The 21739-nt window shown below is 38.7% G+C and overlaps 1 protein-coding gene across 13 annotated transcripts in view; it reads right to left on the reverse strand.

The window, feature by feature from the left end:
* Positions 1 to 21739, reverse strand: part of bptf (bromodomain PHD finger transcription factor) — a 174142-nt gene that overhangs the window by 50530 nt on the left and 101873 nt on the right. For 9 of the 13 annotated variants that reach the window (XM_073026381.1, XM_073026379.1, XM_073026377.1 and 6 more), the window contains 5 exons: positions 18431 to 20714; positions 9564 to 9688; positions 6275 to 6403; positions 3811 to 3961; positions 730 to 853 (listed from right to left, as the gene is read on the reverse strand). In XM_073026381.1, the coding sequence (XP_072882482.1) occupies positions 730 to 853; positions 3811 to 3961; positions 6275 to 6403; positions 9564 to 9688; positions 18431 to 20714 (2813 nt within the window). The remainder of the gene's footprint in view (positions 1 to 729; positions 854 to 3810; positions 3962 to 6274; positions 6404 to 9563; positions 9689 to 18430; positions 20715 to 21739) is intronic. The other 4 variants (XM_073026383.1, XM_073026380.1, XM_073026382.1 and 1 more) reach the window with 1 other exon arrangement.

The raw sequence follows: 21739 nt of genomic DNA on the forward strand, positions 1-21739 counted from the left end.
TTTTTTAAATCATTACTTTGTGCAAGGTATCTTGAACAATGGTGACAAAAGCATGCAACTGCGTGTCAATATCTTCATAGCAATGTCCTTTCTTATCACATATCCATGCTTCTTCAGTCACCTACAATTTGATTAAGACACACAGCAGCCACTTTATTAGGTACACGTGTACACTTGCTCTTTAATACAAATATCTAATTGACCAATTATGTGAAGCAACTCAATGCATAAAAGCATACAGGCCTGGTCAAGAGGTTCAGTTCTTCAGATCAAACATCAGAATGGGGAAGAACTGTGATATATGTGACTTTGACCAATGATTGTTGGTGCCAGACAGGGTGGTTTGAGTATCAAAGAAACTGCTGATCCCATGGGATTTTCACATAAAACAATCTCGAGAGTTTACAGAGACTGGTGCAAAAACAAAAAAAAAATAATTCCAGTGAATGGAAACTCTGTGGGAGTTCAGAGAGGAATGGCCAGATTGGTTCAAGCTGATAGGAAGGCGACAGCGACTGAAATAACTACGCTTCACAACTGTGGTGTGCAGGAGAGCATCTCTGAATGTACAACATGTCAAAACTTGAAGTGGATGGGCTAAAGCAGTAGAAGACGCCACTGGGTTCTTCTCATGTACCTAATGAAATAGCCACTGAGTGCATATTCCTTAAGTTGATAAATAATGCAACTTATTGACAGGTGGGATAAGGAAATTTTATGCCTTCCCACCTGCTGAGCAGCCAAGCGCTGCTGTTTAAGCTGGGCCTCCAGTTGGGCCTTGAACTCTTCGGACTTCTTCTGCTCACTAACCTTTGCTTGCTGTTCAGCAGCCTGTGCCTTCTCCTTTTCCACCCTAAAACAGACAGGTATATGATCAAACACGTTCATTAAGAAATTGTTATCATACAAGGAACTTGGCCAAATGCTATTTTACTACAATATACTCAATAGAATTTTCATTGTTCACGTTTCACATAAAAAATAAACATTCATGAGTGAGAGACGGGCAAGTTCCAAATTTGGATTATTATCCTCTGATCTCTAGAGGTTGAATCCAATCAGATTGTTGGTGCTGGAGAGTGGAACCCTTTGGTTGTGGTTCTCTGGTGACAGTACAAGCATTGAGCATTTCCAAACTGCATGAGCAAAACAAATTCTTCATCTTTCTGATAGCTGCCATGCTGTGGTGAGTAACACTGCAGTTGGTGCAGTTTTGTGATTACCAGAAAATGGATCAAGACCTCAATTCCTTTCATGGGTGGGGGTGGGGGGGCTTTAGAAAATAGCAAACAGAGGGCAATAGAATTCCACATCATCTGGGCTGGGTTTGCACTGAGTACTGAAGTGAAAGGCCTGAGAGCAATGTACTTGTGTACTCAGTTCCATTAATCCATTGTTGGTTTCAAGCCCACAGCCCAGCACAAACATTTAAGTGCATATTCCAAAAATGACTACAAGAAATGAGGGAACTGAAGAAATTCCACCAATATCTTTTATTAGCAAGAATTAGAGGAAGCTCTCTTCTACATTCAAAGCCATACGACATAGGAGCAGAATTAGGTCATTCAGTTTATCGAGTCTGCTTTGCCAATCCAACGTGGCTGTTTATTATCCCTCTCAACCCATTCTCCTGCTTTCTCCCCATAAACTTTGACACCCTGACTAATCAAGAACCTATCAACCTCTACTTTAAATATACCTAATGACTTGACTGTCTGTGGCAATGAATTCCACAGATTCACCATCCTCTGGCTTAATACATTCCTCATCTGTTCTAAAGGGAGATCCTTTAATTCTAAGCCTGTACTCTCTGGGCCTGGACTTCCCCACTCTTGGAAACATCCTCACCACATCCACTCTATCTAGCCTTTCCAATATTCGATTGTTTTAATGAGAGTCTCCCCACCCCACCCCCACCAATTCTTCAGAACTCCAGCAAGTAAAGGCCCAGAGCCATCAAATGCTCCTCATATTTTAATCCCTTCATTCCTGGAATCATTCTTGTGAATCTCCTCTGGATCCTCTCCAATGCCAGTTCACCTTTTCTTCGATAAGAGGACCAAAACTGCTTACAATACTCCCAAGTGTGGTCTGACCAATGCCTTATAAAGCCTTAGCATTATATCCTTGCTTTTATGTTCTCGTCCTTTCGAAATGAATGGCAATACTGCATTTGTTTTCTTACAACTGACTTGACCTGCAAGCTAACCCTTAGGGAACCCTGCACAAGGACTCTCATGTCCTTTTGCATCTCTTTAATTTTTCACTTCCCTAGACTATATTCTATCAGCCACTTCTTTGCATATTCTCCTAATGCCCAATTCCTTCTGCAGACTCCCTGCTTCCTTAACACTACCTGTCCCTCCACTTATCTTGGTATTATTCTGCAAACTTGGCCACAAAGTCATCAAACCTGTCATCAAAATTCATTGACATATAACATGAAAAGCAACAAACCCAAAACTGACCCCTGCAGAACACCACTATACTCTGGCAGCCAACCAGAAAAGGCTCCCTTTATTCCCAGTTTTTGCCTCCTGCGAGTAAACCAATCTTCTATCTATGTTATTATCTTTCCTGCAATACAATGAGCTCTTTTCTTGTTAAGCAGCCTCGTGCAGCACTTATCAAGTTTTCGAAAATTCAAATTCACTGACTCTTCTTGAACTACCTGCTTGTTATTTCCTCAAAGGATTCCAACAGATTTTCAGGCAAAATTTACCCTTTGGAAAATCATACTAACTTTGGCTTATTTTTTCAGGTGCCTTCAAGTACCCCAAAACCTTATCCTTAATACGGATTGCAACATCTTCCCAGCCACTGAAGTCAGGCAAACTGGCATATAATTTCCTTTTTTTCTGCCTCCCTTAAAGAGTGGAGTGATATTTGCAATTTTCTAGTTGTCCCCAACTGTTCCAGAATCTAGTGATTTTTGAAAGATCACTACCAATGCCTCCTCCACAATCTCTTCAGCCTGTTCTTTCAAAACTCTGGGGTGTGGTTGAGCTGATCCAGGTGACTTGTTTACCTTCAGACCTTTCAGCTCCAAAGCTCCTTCTCCTTAGTAATAGCAACAACATTAGTTTCTGCTCCCTGATAGTCTCGAATTTCTGACATATCATTTGCCTATGATAACTCGATAATGCAAAATTAATAATTACTTCATCCCACCTCAGGCATCCATAAGTGGAAGAAATAAAACCCCAACAGAAAAAACATTGTTTGTAGATTACAACTTGCAGAGTAAGTTTACATCCCTATGGATTTTTATTTATTACTTTTCCAGTTTACCTACATACATCCTTTGGCTGAATGTGGCCATTTTCTTTAAAAGAAAATCACAACTTTTTCACATACTTTTTAATGGGAACATAATAAAAAGCAAGACTTAAGTCATCACATACTACCCTGAGATTTATTTTATTGGTTACATTCAGCAAAATCCAAAGTAATGTGATATCTTATAAGCCTCCCAACAAGTGGTTCTCCCCAGGTTAGGGCAGCGTTCCATGCCTGTCAACAGTTCAAAACCCGGACAGTTTACAAGTTGGAAGTACTGCTGGGAACTATGTTCTCACATGACAGAAGATTCCTGCAGTCCTGCAGCAGCCAGCAAGTCCATCCTAATGACCCAAACGTGCAATCACATGCACAGGCTATTCATAAGTCAATTGTTAGTAAATTGAAGAGGACCTGAATGAAGATTAGTAAATTTGAGGCAAAATGAAGATAGGTTCTGATTTACTGGAGATCTTTGTGGTACTAACATTGAACAATACTTTTCATCAAATAAAACCAAATCTGTTCTACCTCTCTGCAAAACTGCGGATTTCCCACAAATCCAGTTCTTCCTCTGGGACCCAGGTCTCAATTATAACTGGACCAGTCTGTTTTGGGGCCTCAAATTTCTTTGGTCGTAAAGCACTAGACCGAAGACCTTTCCTCTGTGGTGTTGGAGTTTCTTTAAAATGAGCAAGGAATGGAGAAAGAAATAAAAATAATTAACACATTAACCCATAAGTTTTGATAATACCTTTTACAACTTCCTACTCTTTAATATCACGTTTCCTTATTTCTTGGCTGTATTTTGCATCTTAAAACAAGGCAATAATACTTGTCCATGAACATGTCTTGTCTTTAAATTAGATAAACATTTATCTTCATTCCCATATCCAAAACTTTGACAGAGTAAGGAATTTCATCTACGGACCTCAGTAAGAGCAACCAAAATGCAGCAAATAAAGACTGCAAAGGTTTTTGTATCAAACTTGTGATTCAAAATTTGGCCCTAATAAGCATGCTACTCCTGCAGCATACTGTTGACCAGACTATGTTAGTCTATGGTGTAGGTGCACTTGTTATTTTGCAGTGCTCCAGAAATTAATTAGTATCATTACAAAAAGCCTGGAAACTGCAGGTTGGTAAGCCTTGTATCAGTGCTAGGGAACCTGAAGAAGATTCTGAGGTGTACGATTTATGGACAAGGACATATTAGAAGGCTTCAGTATGGTTTGATCATATCCCACAGACCTGACTGAATGCTTGAGGCAGAGGATAGTGGTGGATAGGTATATTTCTGGCTGGCTGTTTTTTATAAGTGTATTTCAAGGATGTTATGTATTAGTAAGGGTTAGTAAGTTGTGAACATGCTACTTTGGTGCCAAGAGCATAGCAACACTTGGGGGCTGCCCCCAGCAAATATTCAGACTGTGTTGGTCATTGATGCAAACTGCATATTTCACTATGCTTTGAATTACATGTGACAAACAAAATTAAGCTTTAAATATCTTTAATCTTCAGTGGTGTACCACAGGGATCAGTGCAAGCAGTAGGGTACTGGAAATGGGATGTCATGCTGCAGTAATACAAAACAATGACTAGACAACACTTGGAGTAATGTATTCTGTTTTGGTTGCTATGTTACAGGTTGGACATATGGTCTCTGTAATTTTAAGGAGACTGAATAGGCTGAGTTTATTCACTATGGAGGAGTGAATTCATACAGATCTATACAATTATGAGTTTCATATATAGGAGAAATAGAATAAATTTCCCAGGGCAGAGGAATCTACAAATAGGGGTCACAGGTTTAAGGTGAAACCATGGTCCAAGTTTATTCACATAGAGGGTAGCAAATATCTGGAACAGCTCTCAGGGGAGATTTTGGAGGCAGGTACAGAGATCTGGGTCTAAGGCTGGCCAATTAAAATTAACATGGACAAGGTGGTCCAAAAAGCCTCTTTTCCGAGCTGTATGAAAAGGATACAAATGACTGAGATAATTTTTTTGAAATAATAAGCATAGAAGGAAATCCAAATCTTCATGCCAGACTCACAAGTCATGATAGCAACAGTCACTGGACTAAGTCTTTGTACAGAACTACAAAAACATTTAATGAAAAGGCAATTGTATTAAGTTTGAAAGGTATGGTGTAGTAACCATCACAGAAAACAGGATAGAATCAGCATATAAAGGTTTGTAATTTTAAATAACTACTGGACAAGGTATACAGGAAAGTGCACAGATTGGTTGAGGAAAGGGAAAACAACTCTGATGAAATACAACCTACAATAAAAAACAGGAATGTTAAACTGGGCAAAAATAAAGTGAGTTCAACTAAAGGAGAGACAAGTCTCCAGCAACTTGTATGGTAATACAGAGTAAAGGCAGAGGACAGCAGGTGATGTCTGGGTGAAGTGGGAGATTCTAATTATTTTTCTTTACACTAATTAGGAGACATCAATGTATATAAGCTATCTTATGTATTTATATTCATTGTATTTTTACTATTATAATTGTATCCTTTTATCTGATTGTGTTTTTCATGTGCTGCATTGGATCAGGAGTAACAATCATTTTGTTCTCCTTTACTCTTGTGTACTGGAAATGACATTAAACATTTTGAATCTTGAGAAACAGAATAGCTCCAGTAGCAGAACTAAAGTAAGAAAAAAAAACAATATTGTCGCAGCTTTTTTTTAAGAAAACTCACACTGTAGAACTGAAAAAAAAAAAACTGCTTCTAATAAAGATTCTGGACTAAACAAATAACCAGTCTGGTACTGAAGAAGCACCATCAATTTCACGTTTATAACATGACGACGCTAACATTAGGTTTGAGGAAGTAGTAAAATACGTGTTAGTCAAAGTTTTATATTTAAATAAAGCTAATAATCAAAAGAATTAGAAATTATATATTGTACTAAAATTTTTAAAAAGTAAGAGGCTGAAAATGCTATATTCAATTTGAAAACATTCACAAGATGAGCTATACCTTTAGGGGTTTCAGGTACACCAATGGGACATATAATTTTCCGAATACAGTATTCAGAACGGATTCCGTATGGTCCAACATCTCTGCGTTTGATAATCTCAGTAGTGGTAATATCAGTTTCTGTAGTCTCTGTAAGATGTGTGAATTCATTATTGTATTTTTAATGTTGGATGGTCATCTTAAGTAAATATCAAGAGTCACCACTTAAAATTCTACCAAGTAAAATTATACAATAAAAATATTTTCTATACTGCATTTATTCTTCTGTGGAAGTTAGCCTAAAAGTCAAAAGTTACTCAAGTAACACGGATATTAATTTCAGTGACCTTTCTGCTTTTAACTTTGCACTTGGGGTTCAGCTTAATGGGCAAAGCCTCAGATTTAAACCCTTTATTATTTCAACCTAGACAATAAACATTGCTATGTCCTGGATCATGAACTTTTAGACATTCGTATGTACACGCATATTGGCAAGCTCATATGCACATTCTTATTGCCAAGTGCAATATCTCAATCTCCAGGAGTTTCATCTTCTCCATCTACAAGCCAGGAATGCCAGGGATACATATAGCAGATTATTTACTGTCCTATTTTTGATACATTAATGTAATGCAGTTGTCAGACTGACTAATAGTTTCAACTTGAACATTTTGCCTTGTGGTGTATTTAATCACCAAGGCACCCTATGAAAAATGCCATATTCCCTTACAACACCGGAGAAGGTTATTCATTTCACCTTTGAATTTATTTAAATTTTACATCTGTCCCGCAATGTGAGGGAGTAAAAACCTTTGAGTTATGACTCCACTGCAATGTACACATATATGAATTTATAAGTCTAATGGCTCATAGAATGAAGCTGTCCTGTTGCCTGTTGGTCCTGGCTTTAATGCTGTGGTACTGTCTGCCAGTCGGAAGCAGCTGAAACAATTTATGGTTCGGATGACTGGTGTCCCCATTGACCTTCCAGGCCTGCTGTAAACATCCCTCAATGGAGGGGACTCAGGACACAATGCTGCGGGCGCCTGTGTTGAATCAGAAGGGCAGAGGTGAGGGAGCTCATCCTTACCACCTCTCAGCCATCTGATATGAAGTCTAGGATCCAGCTGCACAAAGCAAGGTGTAGGCCGAGGCCTCTGAGCTTCCTGTCAAGTCTGGAGGGAATTATGGTGTTGAATGCTGAACTGTAGTCCAGGAACAGCATTCTAACATATGCATCCCTCGACTCCAGGTGAGTGAGGACAGTGTGTAGTGCTGTGGTTATGACATCATCGGTAGACTGGTACTGTCAGTAGGCAATTGTAGGTGGACCAGTGTGGGTGGTAGCATGCTGCAGATATAGTCTTTAACCAGCCTCTCAAAGCATTTGCTTATTATTGAGGTGAGTGCAACAGGGCACTAATCATTCAGGCATGTTACCTTGGTTTTCTTATGTACAGGGACAATGATGGACGATTTGAAACAAGAGGGCACTATGCATTGGGAGAGGGAGAGATTAAAAATGTCTGCAAACATACCAGCCAATATTGGCTCTCAGAGAAATCCCACTTCCTAACCTATTTCTCTGCAATCGATTCTCTCTCATTTGCTCAATCAACTTTCTCAGTTCACCTATCATCCATCCACACTTGGGATAAATTACTAATTAATCTTCCGACCAGTGCCTCTTTGGGATGTGGGAGGAAACTGAAGAACCTGAGAGTAGTTCACGTGGTCACAGGAAAAATATGCAAGCTCCCCAAAGATGGCAGCCGGTAACGAGGATTGAACCCAAATTACTGGAGATGTAGAGCACCAGCACTACCCACTGCACCAGACTGCCTGAAATGAACACCATGCAGCGTGTACCATGCAACATTTTTTAAGGTTTTGAGTACATGGATTCTAGTTAACTGGGACCAAAATTGGGCCTAAAGGACCAGTACATTTTGGCCCAATTAAGCGGCTGTCACAATTAGCGGAAGTTTTATGGAAATAGTTAAAAAAGACAAACTACTATTTAACTGAGTAAGAAGTTATGTATTTAAATGAAATACAGAACAAATTAGAACATTACCAATATTACTACAGTGCTATAAAACTGTATTAGTTCCTAATAGTAATTGACAAAACTACACTGCCTTGTTCTTTTGATTGTCTGTAAATGAATAAAATCAGTGCATATATTTTGTACAGATAATGGATGCCTTCATACAATTTTCGACAATTGCATCCTCCAAATCTTTATTTTGTTTGGAACACTCAAGATGATTGTCGATACCTTCAAATTTTTCACCAACTGCCAGTGAAATAAATTACTGCTTTTTGAATACAAGCACATGCAACTGACACTATTTATAAACTGTTGGCTCTAAGTATGGTGTAAAGTCTCATGGCCACACAAGTACATGCATCTGACTCTAGTTAGAAACTGTTCGGCAATAGTCTCCAGCCCCAATTAAGTGGCATGGCGTCGCAAATAAGCAAAGGGAATCCTGGCTATTTTCTCTATTAGTTTTTATTCTTTCTAAGTTGTCCCAAATAAGTGGCTGTCCTGATTAACCGATGGTCTAATTAAATGGGAATCCACTGTATTTCAGTTTTCAAAGTTTACACTACATACCTTCCAATGTGCAGAATTGAAACAAAAGTGATTATATGTTTTTACCACAATCAACAAAGGAATCACTTTGTCATAATGCTGACACCTACTCCGTCAAGTGTGCATGTAAATCATAGTATTCCAAGACTCAAAGCTCTTCCCTGGTCATAAAAGTCACCTTCCTTTCACAATAGCAACAAGCAATAATTAAAAAACCCTAAATTCTAAAACTTTAAATGACAACAAAGACATAGCTTATAAAATGCAATGTTGATAATTCTGATCAATTCAAGGGATGTAATTTTGAAAGGAAATAGATACCCAAGTTGGTAAATATTATTGCAAAGGGGTGCAAAATTTCCCTCTAATATCCTCATAGAAGTTATTCTGTGTACACAGAATTCCAAATTGTTTTACCCTCTAAAAACTTTCTTGATGACATAGTATTCCATTGTTTAAATGAGTAATTTTTCTTCACATATGCCTGTGTACTAAAAAGCTGTTATGTAAATACAAGTGTTCTCTGAGGATTTTGAAACTAAACCAGTCAACATGTACATAATGGAAATATATGATGCACTGCAAACCATAAACCTCACACAACCTTTTATTTTGTGGTATCTATAACCTGAACAATTGCAAACACTCAACATCGTACTTCATACCACATTTAAGTTGTGGCCACAGATGGTTTAGTGCTACCCTTACCTGTGCGTGCAGTGCTGACACCTGCTGGTGGTTTAACTGCCATGTCATCCCATCGTAAGCATGCCCACAATAACCGCAGCATAAGACTGACACCTGCTAAGGATTTCACAGTTTGCAGTCGATACCTGGGCAAAAATATAAGACACCACTAATTCAAAGCAATGACAACATTTATGGAGAATCTAAAGATTAAGTTACAAAATATTTAATTTAGACCTTAAATATCATACCACCGAAGTAACTATCACTGTCAAGTGTGCTATTTGGATGTTCATTTCAACAGGCATTATATCAGAATCAGATTTAATATCATTGTCGTATGTCGTGAAACTTCACAGCAGCAGTACAAAGAAATACATCATAAATAAGTATAGAGAAAAAATTGAGTTATATTAAGTTTATATTATATATGTTTGTTTAATAGTTAAGTTAAAAATAATTAGCGCAAAATAACAGAATTTTAATAAGTAGTGAAGTAGTGTTAATGGGTTCAATGTCCATTTAGAAATTGAATGGCAACGGGGAAGATGTTGCTTCTGAATCGCTGAGTGCAATGAAATTTGGCAGGAAGATAAAAGATAATCAAAAAGAAAACAGAAGTAAACAATACTCTTGCCATGGCCTTTCAACATTCAAAGATTAGCTGAAGATTAGCTTCATTTTTCACATGTTCATCAAAATATACTGTGAAATTTGTCGTTTGCGTTAACGACCAACACAGTTCAAGGATGTATAGGGAGCAGCCCCCAAGTGTCACCATGCTTTCGGGTACCAACATAGCATACTTACCAACCTGAACTTGTACGTCTTTGGACCGTGGGAGGAAACCAAAGCGCCTGTAGGAAACTCACGCAGTCACGGGAAGAATGTACAAACTTTTTACAATCAGTAGTGGGAATTGAATCCAGATCTTCCAACAGCAGATGCTTTAAAGCATTACAATAACCACTATGCTAGAAGGTCAGCCTCCCAAACAGGAGAAAGATTCCACCCCACATATTCAAATATCTAAATACAAGCCTCAGAGGGAAAAACTTAATCTGGACAATTTATAACCTTAATTTTCTGCAGCAAGGTTTAAAAAAGTGATTAAAAAGCTCAACAAGTTAGGAAAAAGTTGTGAAAAAAAATCACACAGGTTGAATAAAGCCATTTCAAGTCTGAGAGCATGCAGATTGAAGGGAAGTGGATTTTAGAAAGTAGCGAGTCCACTTCAAATTAACTGTACGAGACAATAAGATAGTTGATAAAGCTCTGATTAAGTACAAGGTTTTCTTTCATTTCACACACCTCAATCTCATTGTAAATTGTGTGCAGTTTTCCTGGTATTGAAACACAAAGCTCTCATCGCTGTATTTTGAACATTGAATCTATCATTCCAGTTTATAAGTGACCTGGATGAGGAAGTGGAGGGATGGATTAGTAAATTTGCTGATGACGCAAAGGTTGGGGGCTGTTGTGGATAGTGCAGTGGGCTGTCAGAGGTTACAAAGGGTCATTGATAGGATGCAAAACTGGGCTGAGAAGTGGCAGATGGAGTTCAACCCAGATAAGTGTGACGTGGTTCATTTTGGTAGGTCAAATATTATGGCAGAATATAGTATTAATAATAAGACTGTTGGCAGCGTGGTGAATCAGAGGTCCGAGTCCATAGGACACTCAAAGCTGCTGCGCAGGCTTTTTCCCAGGGCTGAAATGGTTGCCACAAGAGGACACAGGTTTAAGGTGCTGGGGAGTAGGTACAGAGGAGATGTCAGGGGTAAGTGTGTTTTTTTTTAAAAAAAACACAGAGGGGTGAGTGCGTGGAATGGGCTGCTGGCAACGGTGGTTGAGTTGGATATGATAGGGTCTTTTAAGAGACTTTTGGATAGGTACATGGAGCTTAGAAAAATAGAGGGCTATGGATAACCCTAGTAATTTCTACGGTAGGGACAAGTTCGGCACAACTTCGTGGGCCAAATGGCCTGTATTGTGCTGTAGGTTTTCTATGTTTCATTTTGACTAGGAATGGTGAAAGATTAACATTTAGTGAAAAATTAACCAGCAACAAAGAACATAGAAAGGGACAGACAGTTAAAACTGCCATGGAGTGCACAATTTGACGCACACAGAGCAGATGAATGGTCAGCTGATCTAGGGAGGAAATTGTTTACCCGAGAGCGTAATGGGATTTTATTGCTCAACAAACATACAGGCATTTTATCATATTTGAAATTAACTGAAATTATACTTCTAAAATGAAGTTTTGTTATTTACAAATGGCCCACTGTGGAAAAAGTTTTGATATGAACCACCATGTATCTTTATACCCATATATCTTGAACTGAAGCACTAAGATGTGATCATTTACTCTGTCAACATTTGTCCTCATTGATCTAGCATGCAAAGTGGAACTTAATACTCTTAGACTTTACAAAAGTATGATTGAAAACATTATTTTATTAAATCAAGTTAAATAGTAGCTCAAAGTTATAATTTTACAAAATAAAGTTAAGTAGCTGTTCACTGGGGAATTTGAAGCTGAATGTTTGTAAATTTGAGTCTGCCAGGGCCTGTACTGAAGTTAGGGGACTGTGTGTGTGCGTGGGTGGGAAGGGGATTGTTTTGCTGCTTGTTGTGCTCTGTAATGTTCTACCAAGCATTGTGGGCATGCTATGTTAGCACTGGAATGCCTGGAAACACTTGTGGGCTACCCTCAGCACACCCCAGGTGTGTTGGCTGTTAATATAAATGATGCATTTCTTTGCATGCTTTGATGTACACATGCTCAACGCAATAATGAATCTGAATCCAAAATAATGCATGAAGTTTGAAAAGTACCTTTAATATTAGAGAAATACACCCTGAAATTCTTTTTCTTTGCAACCATCCACGAAAACAGGAGTGCCCCCAAAGAATGAATGACATTTAAATGTTAGAACCCCAAAGCCGCCCCCAGCTCCCTCCTCCCACGGGTAAGCAGCAAAGCAACAATCCCCCCTTGCCCACCAGCTAAAAAAGCAATGGAACCCACCATCGAGCACTCAAGCGTGCAGCAAAGCATCAGCAAAGACACAGACTTGTAATACCCTAAAGACTACTCGTTCACCCGATATTCGACATACCACAGGCTCTCTCTCTCTCCTTAATAAGGGAGAAAGAGATGTCTTCATTTCATAGTGAGAGGGGGGACATAACAAACAACTCGCAGATTTATGGTGTTAAAAGTATCCATTTTGTTAATTAATGTTGACCTTGCCTTCTGTGAAAGTAGAGTAATAAAATGGGCAACACCTTACAAACTTAAGGTTCATGCCTGGACCAAAGTACAAATGACACCTGAGATTTCATCTAGTCCTTCCTTTCTTCATAAATTGATAAGAGAATTATACATTCTATATCAAATTTATACTTTGTAGATCAACACTATGCGTGATTCTGATATTGCTTATTTTACCTTCTGTATGTACTGCTATTGACATATATACCGGAGATATTCTTCTCTTGTTTGTATACATACTTTTTTAAAAAATCAACAAAAAGATTGGAAAAAAAGAAAAGAAAGAGATTTCATCTATTATACTTGCCATACCCATGGATTGGGGAAAAGGGCACCAATGGATTGCTGCCTGTGATACATCACAAGGCCAAAAACAGGGTTTTCCAACCTTGGGGTCCATGGACTCATTAATTAATGGTAGGGGTGGGCCTATGGCATAAAAAAGACTGAGAAACCAAGGCCTAAGATGGCATAGCTGCAAATTTCAGATTTGTATAATGCTTATAATATACCTGAAACATCTTAAAGCACTTAACAGAAACTGTCAGGCAATTTGACACTAAACAACTCAAGGGATAGACCAAAATTTGGTCAAACAGGTAGATTTTAACAAACAACTTCAAGGAAGAGAGTCAGAGATTAGAGATGAAAAGATGCAATTATAGAGCCTGGGAGGTGAAGGGAAGAGAATGACATTAACTGTGCAGCAACAAAAATCAGGATTTTGCAAGAGCCTAAAACTGCAGAAGCTAAACTACTTGCAAGTTGTTGAACTGGAATAGATTACAGAGAGCATAAATGAAAATAGAGGCATTTGATCACTCAAATTAAAAGGATGAACTATAACTTTTTCTAAGATTATAGGGCATTATTTATAGCTCAAGGTTTTGCCTTAAATTCAAACAATTTCAGGACTAAGCAAATTATTATATACTAGGAAAATTGTTTAGGATTAAACCTTGTGAAAGGATAATTTTTATATTATCTCATCTTCTCAAACAGGGGCAAGAACAAAGCCACAATGTCCAAAATCAGAGACCAGCTTCACCTCAAGTAGCAACATAGTCTTTCTTTAACATTTGAATTATGACAGAACACTTAAATAATGTACAACTTCAACATCACACTCTAGGATCACTCTGATAAATCGTTGTAGATTGAACCTGGGGTAACCTAAGACAACAACGCTATCAGCTCAGTTAAGCTCTCATTGCTTTACAATGATAGTATTCCTGTTCTCTTTATTTGACAGGCAAGCAAAGCACACAAATTACTCCATGTCATGTATTAATTGCAGCTGTGTTTATATCATTAAATTCAACTTTGACATGCAGATTTCATAGTTCATTCAAAGCTACGGGAATGGTACTGCATCTACTACTCCTACCAAGCATCATCCAGCAGTTTTAAAAGAAACTATCAAGCATACTCCAAGAATCCCACTGTACAATTTTTGCTTTTGTAAGTGGAGGAAAACAGTCACACCAGAATAACACATTGGCACTGCACCATCACAACATGAATGTACTGGAACTTACTTGAATTAATATCACACAAGTCTATCTGATGGGTAAGATGAAAGCTTTATCCTGCTGCTCTGGTTAAATTTGAAATAACACTTCAATGTGCAAGCCCATTGTTGCTTTCAAGGCATAAAACTGTACACAATGGGCTACAGCAAGAGATTGCTTTGAAGATTAGGGTTAAGTGCAAAAAGCCAAATATGAACACCTGCAAAGTTAGATAGAACTGGCTACCATTATATTATCACGTCATTCCGTAGTTGAGCTGTGTGTGGACAAAGAATTTAGAGGTGTGCAAAAAATAAAATAAAAACAAGGACAAAGTTTTAGGATAAGGGATCATGCACTTAAGATGTTGGTGAGGAAAAAATTCTTCTCCCAGACAGTCACGAATTTTTAAGAGTTTTCCACTCTAGGAGTGTAGAGGCTGAGTCATTCAATGTATATAAGGTCAAGGTGAACAAATGTATCTTCATGGTAGTCTATGGAAATTTAGAGAAAGAGACAGCAAAGTAGAGCTGAAAGTAAAGTTGTTATCAACTAATGATCTGACTAAATGACTGAGCAGGCTCAAAGGGCTTATTTGTGTTCTGATCTTACAGGTTGAACTTTTGTGTTTCTGGTGCTTGTAATAGATAAAAGATTAGTGAATCTGCAATACCACCACAATTAACACAGGCACTTTGACCACAGAAAACAGTAAAAGCAGCAAGTTAACATCATGAATAGTTCAGACTGTACACTGATGACAGGAAGTCAAACTCACAGCATCACAGCCACATGCCAGAACATCCTATAATACCCCAAAGGATATTTAATAAGCATTACTGACTCACTCCTGACGGACAAGTCTAAAAGCCATATCCCAATTAAAAAAAAATCCTGGAGCTGAGAGTACTCCTGCTGAAGTTTTATAACATGACAGCGAAGAGCTTAGTCAAAACTGCATAATCTCATCCTAACATCTAAGAGAAAGACATGCCAGAAGACTTCAAAAATGCCATATTTATAAGTATCTTCAAGACAAGATCCATCAATGGGAAGTACAGTAGAGCTTCCCTGATGTCAGCCATGGAGAAAGCCATCAACAGTGTTTTCCTTCACTGCCTCATCCCAATAGCCAAAGAGTTGCTCCCAAAATTTTAGTATTGATTCATCTAGTGGACGAGCACACCAACAGAAGTGCAGAATGTTCTACTGACTACTTCTCAAGCTTTTGTTTCCAACAACCACAAAAATTTGTAGAGCCAATCACAAATAAGAGAAAATTTGCAGATGCTGGAAATCCGAGCAACACACACACAAAATGCTGGAGGAACTCAGTAGGCCAAGCAGCATCTAGGACAAGAGTGCAGTTGATATTTTGGGCTGATTTGTAGAGCACTCTTTTCAAATTCATTTCACCACAGAAATACATCTCCATCTTACACCTGATTAACGGTGGCATGCAAGCATTGATCTGAACTAAGAATACCCGAGAAGCATGGTTACCCCAATCTCCATAGGCAAGCTGCAGCAAGCAGATGACACTTGTGTTTGAGCATGACCGAGTTGGTCACTGAAGCATATGAAATTGTGTATTTATATGTAACATCTGGCGAGTGAAAGGTCTTCTGCCAATCTGCCATGCTGGCACAATGGCTGCTTAAAGGTTTCCAAATCTTGGGAGTCACCTCCCAGAAAAGGCATATACTGACGATGAAATTCACCATGCTTTCAAATACCCTTGATTGATTAAGGAAGAGTGCTGGAAGATCAAGGCATCAAACCACAAGTTTTGTGTCCTCTCTATTGGACAGCAGTGGTTTCTCTACCCCTATGTTGTTTTGAGATATGAACTACCTACAGCCACAGCATAAGGCACTGGAAATATACTATCAACAACCTCCAAGTTGAGTAGAAGGATAAGCAAACCCATCTTAATGAACTGTGTCCTTAGTCAACCTTCCTAGTATTTATACTCTAGTTACACCATGTTGGCTCCATTGGATAGTCACTTCATTCACATGACTGACAGACTCCAACAGCCACTGGAAAAGATTCAAGGATGTCCTCAAAACCTTCTTTAAAAAAAAATCAAATATCCCTACTCAGATTTAGGAATTTCTGGTTCATGATCACTCAAAGTATTTTTTAAGTGCACACAGAAATCCTGTGGCAATGGTGGGTGAAGTGCACTACCTCACAAACTACCTTCCTGCCCATCCTAAAGGAGCCTCTTGCTCTTCTATGGAAGAGTCCAGGCTCCCAAACTAGCCTCATTGATTACCACAGAGCCCATTGAACCAGAGAGGAAGCAAGTCACCTTTCATCCCGAGGGTATGCCAAAGAGAACAAAAACAGCAACTCAGAGTAAAATCTGAAGTCAATCACATGTGAGAACTCCATGCATTTCAAGCTGGGGATCTTCATACCCAGGATAAACTAACGCTGTTCATGGCTATAAAGAGAGTTTAAAAAGCTATCCCAAACCAAAAGGATGTGAAGATCAACAACTATTGTACGTTAAAAACACAAGAAAATCTGCAGATGCTGGAAATCCAAGGCAACACACACAAAATACTAAGGAACTCAGCAGGCCAGGCAGTATCTACGGAAATAAATAGTCAACAATTTGCCCTGAGACCCTTCATCAGGAGTGGAAAAACTAGATGAGAAGTCAGAGTAAGAAGGATGGGGAGGGGGTGTGGTAGGAAGTACAAGGTGGCAGGTGAAACGTGAAACTGAGAGGGGGAGGGTGAAGTAAAAAGCTGGCAAGTTGATTGGTGAAAGAGATAAAGGGCTGGAGAAGGGGGAATCTGATTGGAGAGGACAGACGATCATGGAAGAAAGGGAAAGGGGAGGAGTACCAGAGGGGGAGATGAGGTGAGAGAGGGAAACATGATTGTGAAATGGTGAAGGGTTGAAGCAATTACCAGAAGTTTGAGAAATCGATGTTCATCCCATCAGGTTGGAGTCTACCCAGACAGATTTTAAGGTGTTGCGTCTCCAACCTGAGAGTGCCTTCACCATGGCAGTGGAGGCGGCCACGGACTGACATGTTGGAATGGGAATGGGAAGTAGAATTTAAATGGGTGACTACTGGGAAATTCCGCTTTTTGTGGCAGGCAGAGCAAAGGTGCTCGATGAAGCGGTCTCCGAATCTATGTTGGGTCTCACCGATATACACACTGAGCGCGCAGGATACAGTAGATGACACCAACAGACTCGCAGGTGAAGTGTGGCCTCACCTGTAAGGACTGTCTGAGGCCCTGAATGTTAGTAATGGAGGTGGTGTACCAGGAGGGAGATCAGAGGGGAGGGATGAGTGGACAAGGTAGTCGCGTAGGGAGTGCAAGTAATGGAGTATTATGTGCTAGATGTGGAGGCTGGCGGGGTAGTAGGTGAGGACAGAGGAACACTATCCCTAGTGTGGTGGCAAGAGGATAGGGTGAGGGCAGATGTGCTCAAAATGGAAAAGGTGCGAGTGAGGGTAGCATTGATGGTGGAGGAAGGGAAGCCCCTTCCTTTGAAGAAAGAGGACATTTCATTAGTTCTGGAATGAAAAGCCTCTTCCCGAGAGCAGATACGATGGAGAAAGAGGAAGTGGGAGAAGGGGATAGCATTTTACAAGTGACAGGGTGGGAAGAGATATATTCCTGATAGCTGTGAGAGTCAGTGGGTTTGCAAGAAGTGGAAGGAGCCAAAGGAGAGATTGCTGAATTGTATATTAACTACTTGATGTTCTGAAAAAGGCCCAAGGACAGTTGTGAAAAAAGGTAAACTGAACTTTGCTGGAAATATAGAATGAGAGGTACTGCATGCAAAGGTATGATCAAGCTTTACAGTGAGGCTCCCACACAGTCATCAATTGATCATAGTGATGAATAATGGCTACTTGGATGAAAACTGTCAGGAATTTGGCAGAATTTGTTCACATCAAAAGTTTAATACACAGATGAATACAATGGGAGACAATTATCCAAATATTTAACCCATGATAACCAATCCAAAAATAACACTGGACAGAGATAAACAATCTTAAGTCAAAATAATGTACAAATACCATCAAGTTAACGGTTTTAAGAAGAGTTAATTTAAAATACCTCCACGCAATGCCAAAGGTTGGTCTTGGAGATGGATATGGCCAGATATCCAATGCAGGCTTTGCATTGTAGTTAAATCCTGGAACTTCCCGAATCCCAGATCGTCTGGCCAGTTTCTTCAAGTCATCATTTGGTAAAACAAATATGCTTTTTTTGCTACTTTTGGTGATAAATTTACGGTACGAAGGGAGAGCTGTGCCAGATCTCGTCTTTTTTGGCCGACTAAACCGCATGAGTTTCACTTTGTCCTTGGTGGAATACTCTTTACTTACAGTCATGGTAGTTGTCGACACTCCATCTTGAGTGGCCACAGAATCTGTTACTGTGGTTGTAACAACAGTTTTTTCTGTTACTGTCAAGGCATCTACTGTGCTATCTAGACTTGGTGAGGTCACTTTTGTGAGTGTTGTTGTTGTGGTGGTTGTTGAAGAAACAGCACAATTCTTAACAGAGGCGAGCACTGTTGAAGTATTGCTCCGTGGAGAAGCTTCTGCAACACTAACAACAGTCTTGGATTCTGTGGAAATGGTTGTGGTTGTGGTGGTCATTTTTGTAACAACCGTTTTAATCCTATGTTCGCCACTGGCATCACCCCCTTCGCTTTCAGACTGAATCCCATTTTGTTCACTGAAGTCTTTGTTCGAAGTTAAATCAGCTGCAGAAATCAAGGATGGTGAAGACGCTCTCTCACATAGCTGCCCATCGAGTTCTAAAGGTTTCACTTCTTTTTCAGACTCTGATAATTTATCTGGGGCTAGATTTAAAAGTCCTGACTTTTCAGAATTTAGAATTTCAGAAATATTATCTAACTTGGGATCATTTGCATGTAAAAGTGTTTCATCTAACTTGGTTGTCTTCCCCTGTAGGACTGTTTCACCTAATGTAGGTGCTTTTAGCTGAACAATTGCATCATCTAACCGGGAGGCCTTTACCTGCGGTGCTGCATCATCAAACTCTTCTTTATCTGCTGAAACACCATCATGAACCTTAGAATGTGCTGCTGTTAAATTTTTCCTATCTTTTCTGTTAGGTTTTTCTTCCAGATCATCTATGGTAATATCTCCATTCATAACTAGCTTTACACCTGGCTCTTTCATTGATGATTTTTTTTCATTTTCAGAGTTTGCTCTAGGACTGCACTTTTCCTTCCGATGTTCCACTTCAGATGCTTCAGATGAGACCAGTTCAGAATTTTTCATTACTACAGATTCTACATCTTTTCCATTAATCTGATCAACAGGGTGCCGATGTTCCAGTTTGTTCTCTGAAGCTTTCATTTCAAAGATCTTATTTTCTGTACAGCAGTCTGTGTCCATTTTTTCAAGAGAACTATTTTCAATACTATTACTTTCCATGCGGGCAGGGAATTCTTTTACACCATTTTCCTCAACAATCATTGGGCCACTGCTTTCATCAGTAATTGCTTCAATAGCACAATCTATTTTCTCTGCATTTATAGTTCCAATAATCTCTTTGTTTGGCTTAATTTCAGAGTTATCTTCACAACATTCATCTATCTCCATCAGATCAGCATCACCTTCAGCAACATTTACTCCCACAACTGCATTTAGATTGCCATTGTTACCTTCTCCCACCACTGGCTCACAGCTCTTCCCAAAGCTCTCGTTCTTTGTATCAAAATTATTACGTGCAGAATTTGTCCCCGTACCCAATTGCTGAGTTTTTCCTTCAGTACCGTTTTCCTTGCTTTTCAAATGTGGGTCCACAGTGGAATTAGCAACAGCCTCCTTTTGGATAGAAACTACATTGTTAATAACTGGTTCCTTTAACAATGGAAAGGCTGACAGTTTTTCTTGGGTCAAGACTTCATTTTTCCCAACTGTGCTTTCCTGTGTTGATGCCACTGAGCTTTCAACTGTGGCCTTTGGAGAGTTCTGACCTACGTGTCCACTCTCCTTCTCCAGTGATTCAGGCTCTCTCTGATGACAGTTTTCAGGTTTATCAGATTTCTGTGGTTCAGTTATATTTTTCTGTTCATTTTTGGGTAATTTCATTAAGGCTTCTTGTTTCAGTTTTTCTTGTCGTTGCTTCTCTTCCATTGTAAACTGTTTTACCCGCCGATCCAAGAGCCCATCTAATTTAGATGTTTTCACTCTCCTTTTATACCAAGTCCTCAGTTGAAATCCTTCGCTTACATTGACGAGATCAGTCGAGATAAATTTTTCCTGTTCTTTTGAAGTGGATTCATTCTTGATCTCATCCATATTCACTGGTTCCTCCTTGATAAACTTATCACCACTGAGACTGACAGCACCAACGTTTTCTAAAATAAAACAATGTATAGTTAATAATTGTAGTTATTGATAATGTTCTTTATCAGTATTTTCCGCACTAATTATTTTTCATAACCAAACTGCAATTAAGTACCCTCAGTGCTAATCACAAGACATTAGGTTAACTCTGAATTAAGACACGGTAGGTTTGCACCAGAGCCAAGAAAGGGCAATTAAATTGGAGATGGAACTCTTAATGCTACTGCAATTATTGCCTATTGCCTGTGGAGAATTGAGGGAATTTTTTTAACTGCAGGGGATCTGATCCTTTTCATCTGCTTCACAGATGAACTCAATTCCAGGTGGAATTTAAAATAAAACATTAAAAAATTCTTCTGAATACTGAAAAACAATCTATATTTCAAAAAAAATGTTCAAGTAGGAACTGGCAAGTCAAAAGGTTAATGCGTTTTAATAATTTTAAGCTACATCTTATGATTTTTGTTTAAGGAATATACTCCCATTTGCCTACTAAACTGAAAGTAATGTTTACTGGCAAGTATCCCGTGTTTATATTTTAAAAAAAAAATAAATTATTACATCAACCAGAAACTGTACAGTTACTGAGAAAAACAAACTTAGCCCTTTGCTGAAAGATAGTTCATTAAGTTGCTTTGTTTCTATTTATAAGTTTTATTAACTAAAACCATTCACACACAAGTTAATTTTCATTGATGCATGACAAAATTCTAATGCAATTTAATTTTCATAACTTCTTCTCTGAACTAATTTCACTGATTTATTACTGTATTTCTGGATTAAAGCAACATCCTGTTATCCATTAAATCAGAAGTTAGAGTAAATATAGTACAAATGTCAGCTTTACATCATCTATTTTAATTAGTTTGATCTATCCTGAAACAATATCGTTCAGTGACATCATTGTATTACAATGGCATTATTTCACAAAAGAGACAAACAGATCAAAAACTGAATGTACAAAACTCAGAAAATTATGTTTATATGCAGATTTAGCTTTGTGTCTACTTTTGAGATCAATACCTGGGTACACAGT

Source organism: Hemitrygon akajei, chromosome 22 (genome assembly GCF_048418815.1).
Source record: "Hemitrygon akajei chromosome 22, sHemAka1.3, whole genome shotgun sequence".
Classification (NCBI taxonomy): domain Eukaryota; kingdom Metazoa; phylum Chordata; class Chondrichthyes; order Myliobatiformes; family Dasyatidae; genus Hemitrygon; species Hemitrygon akajei.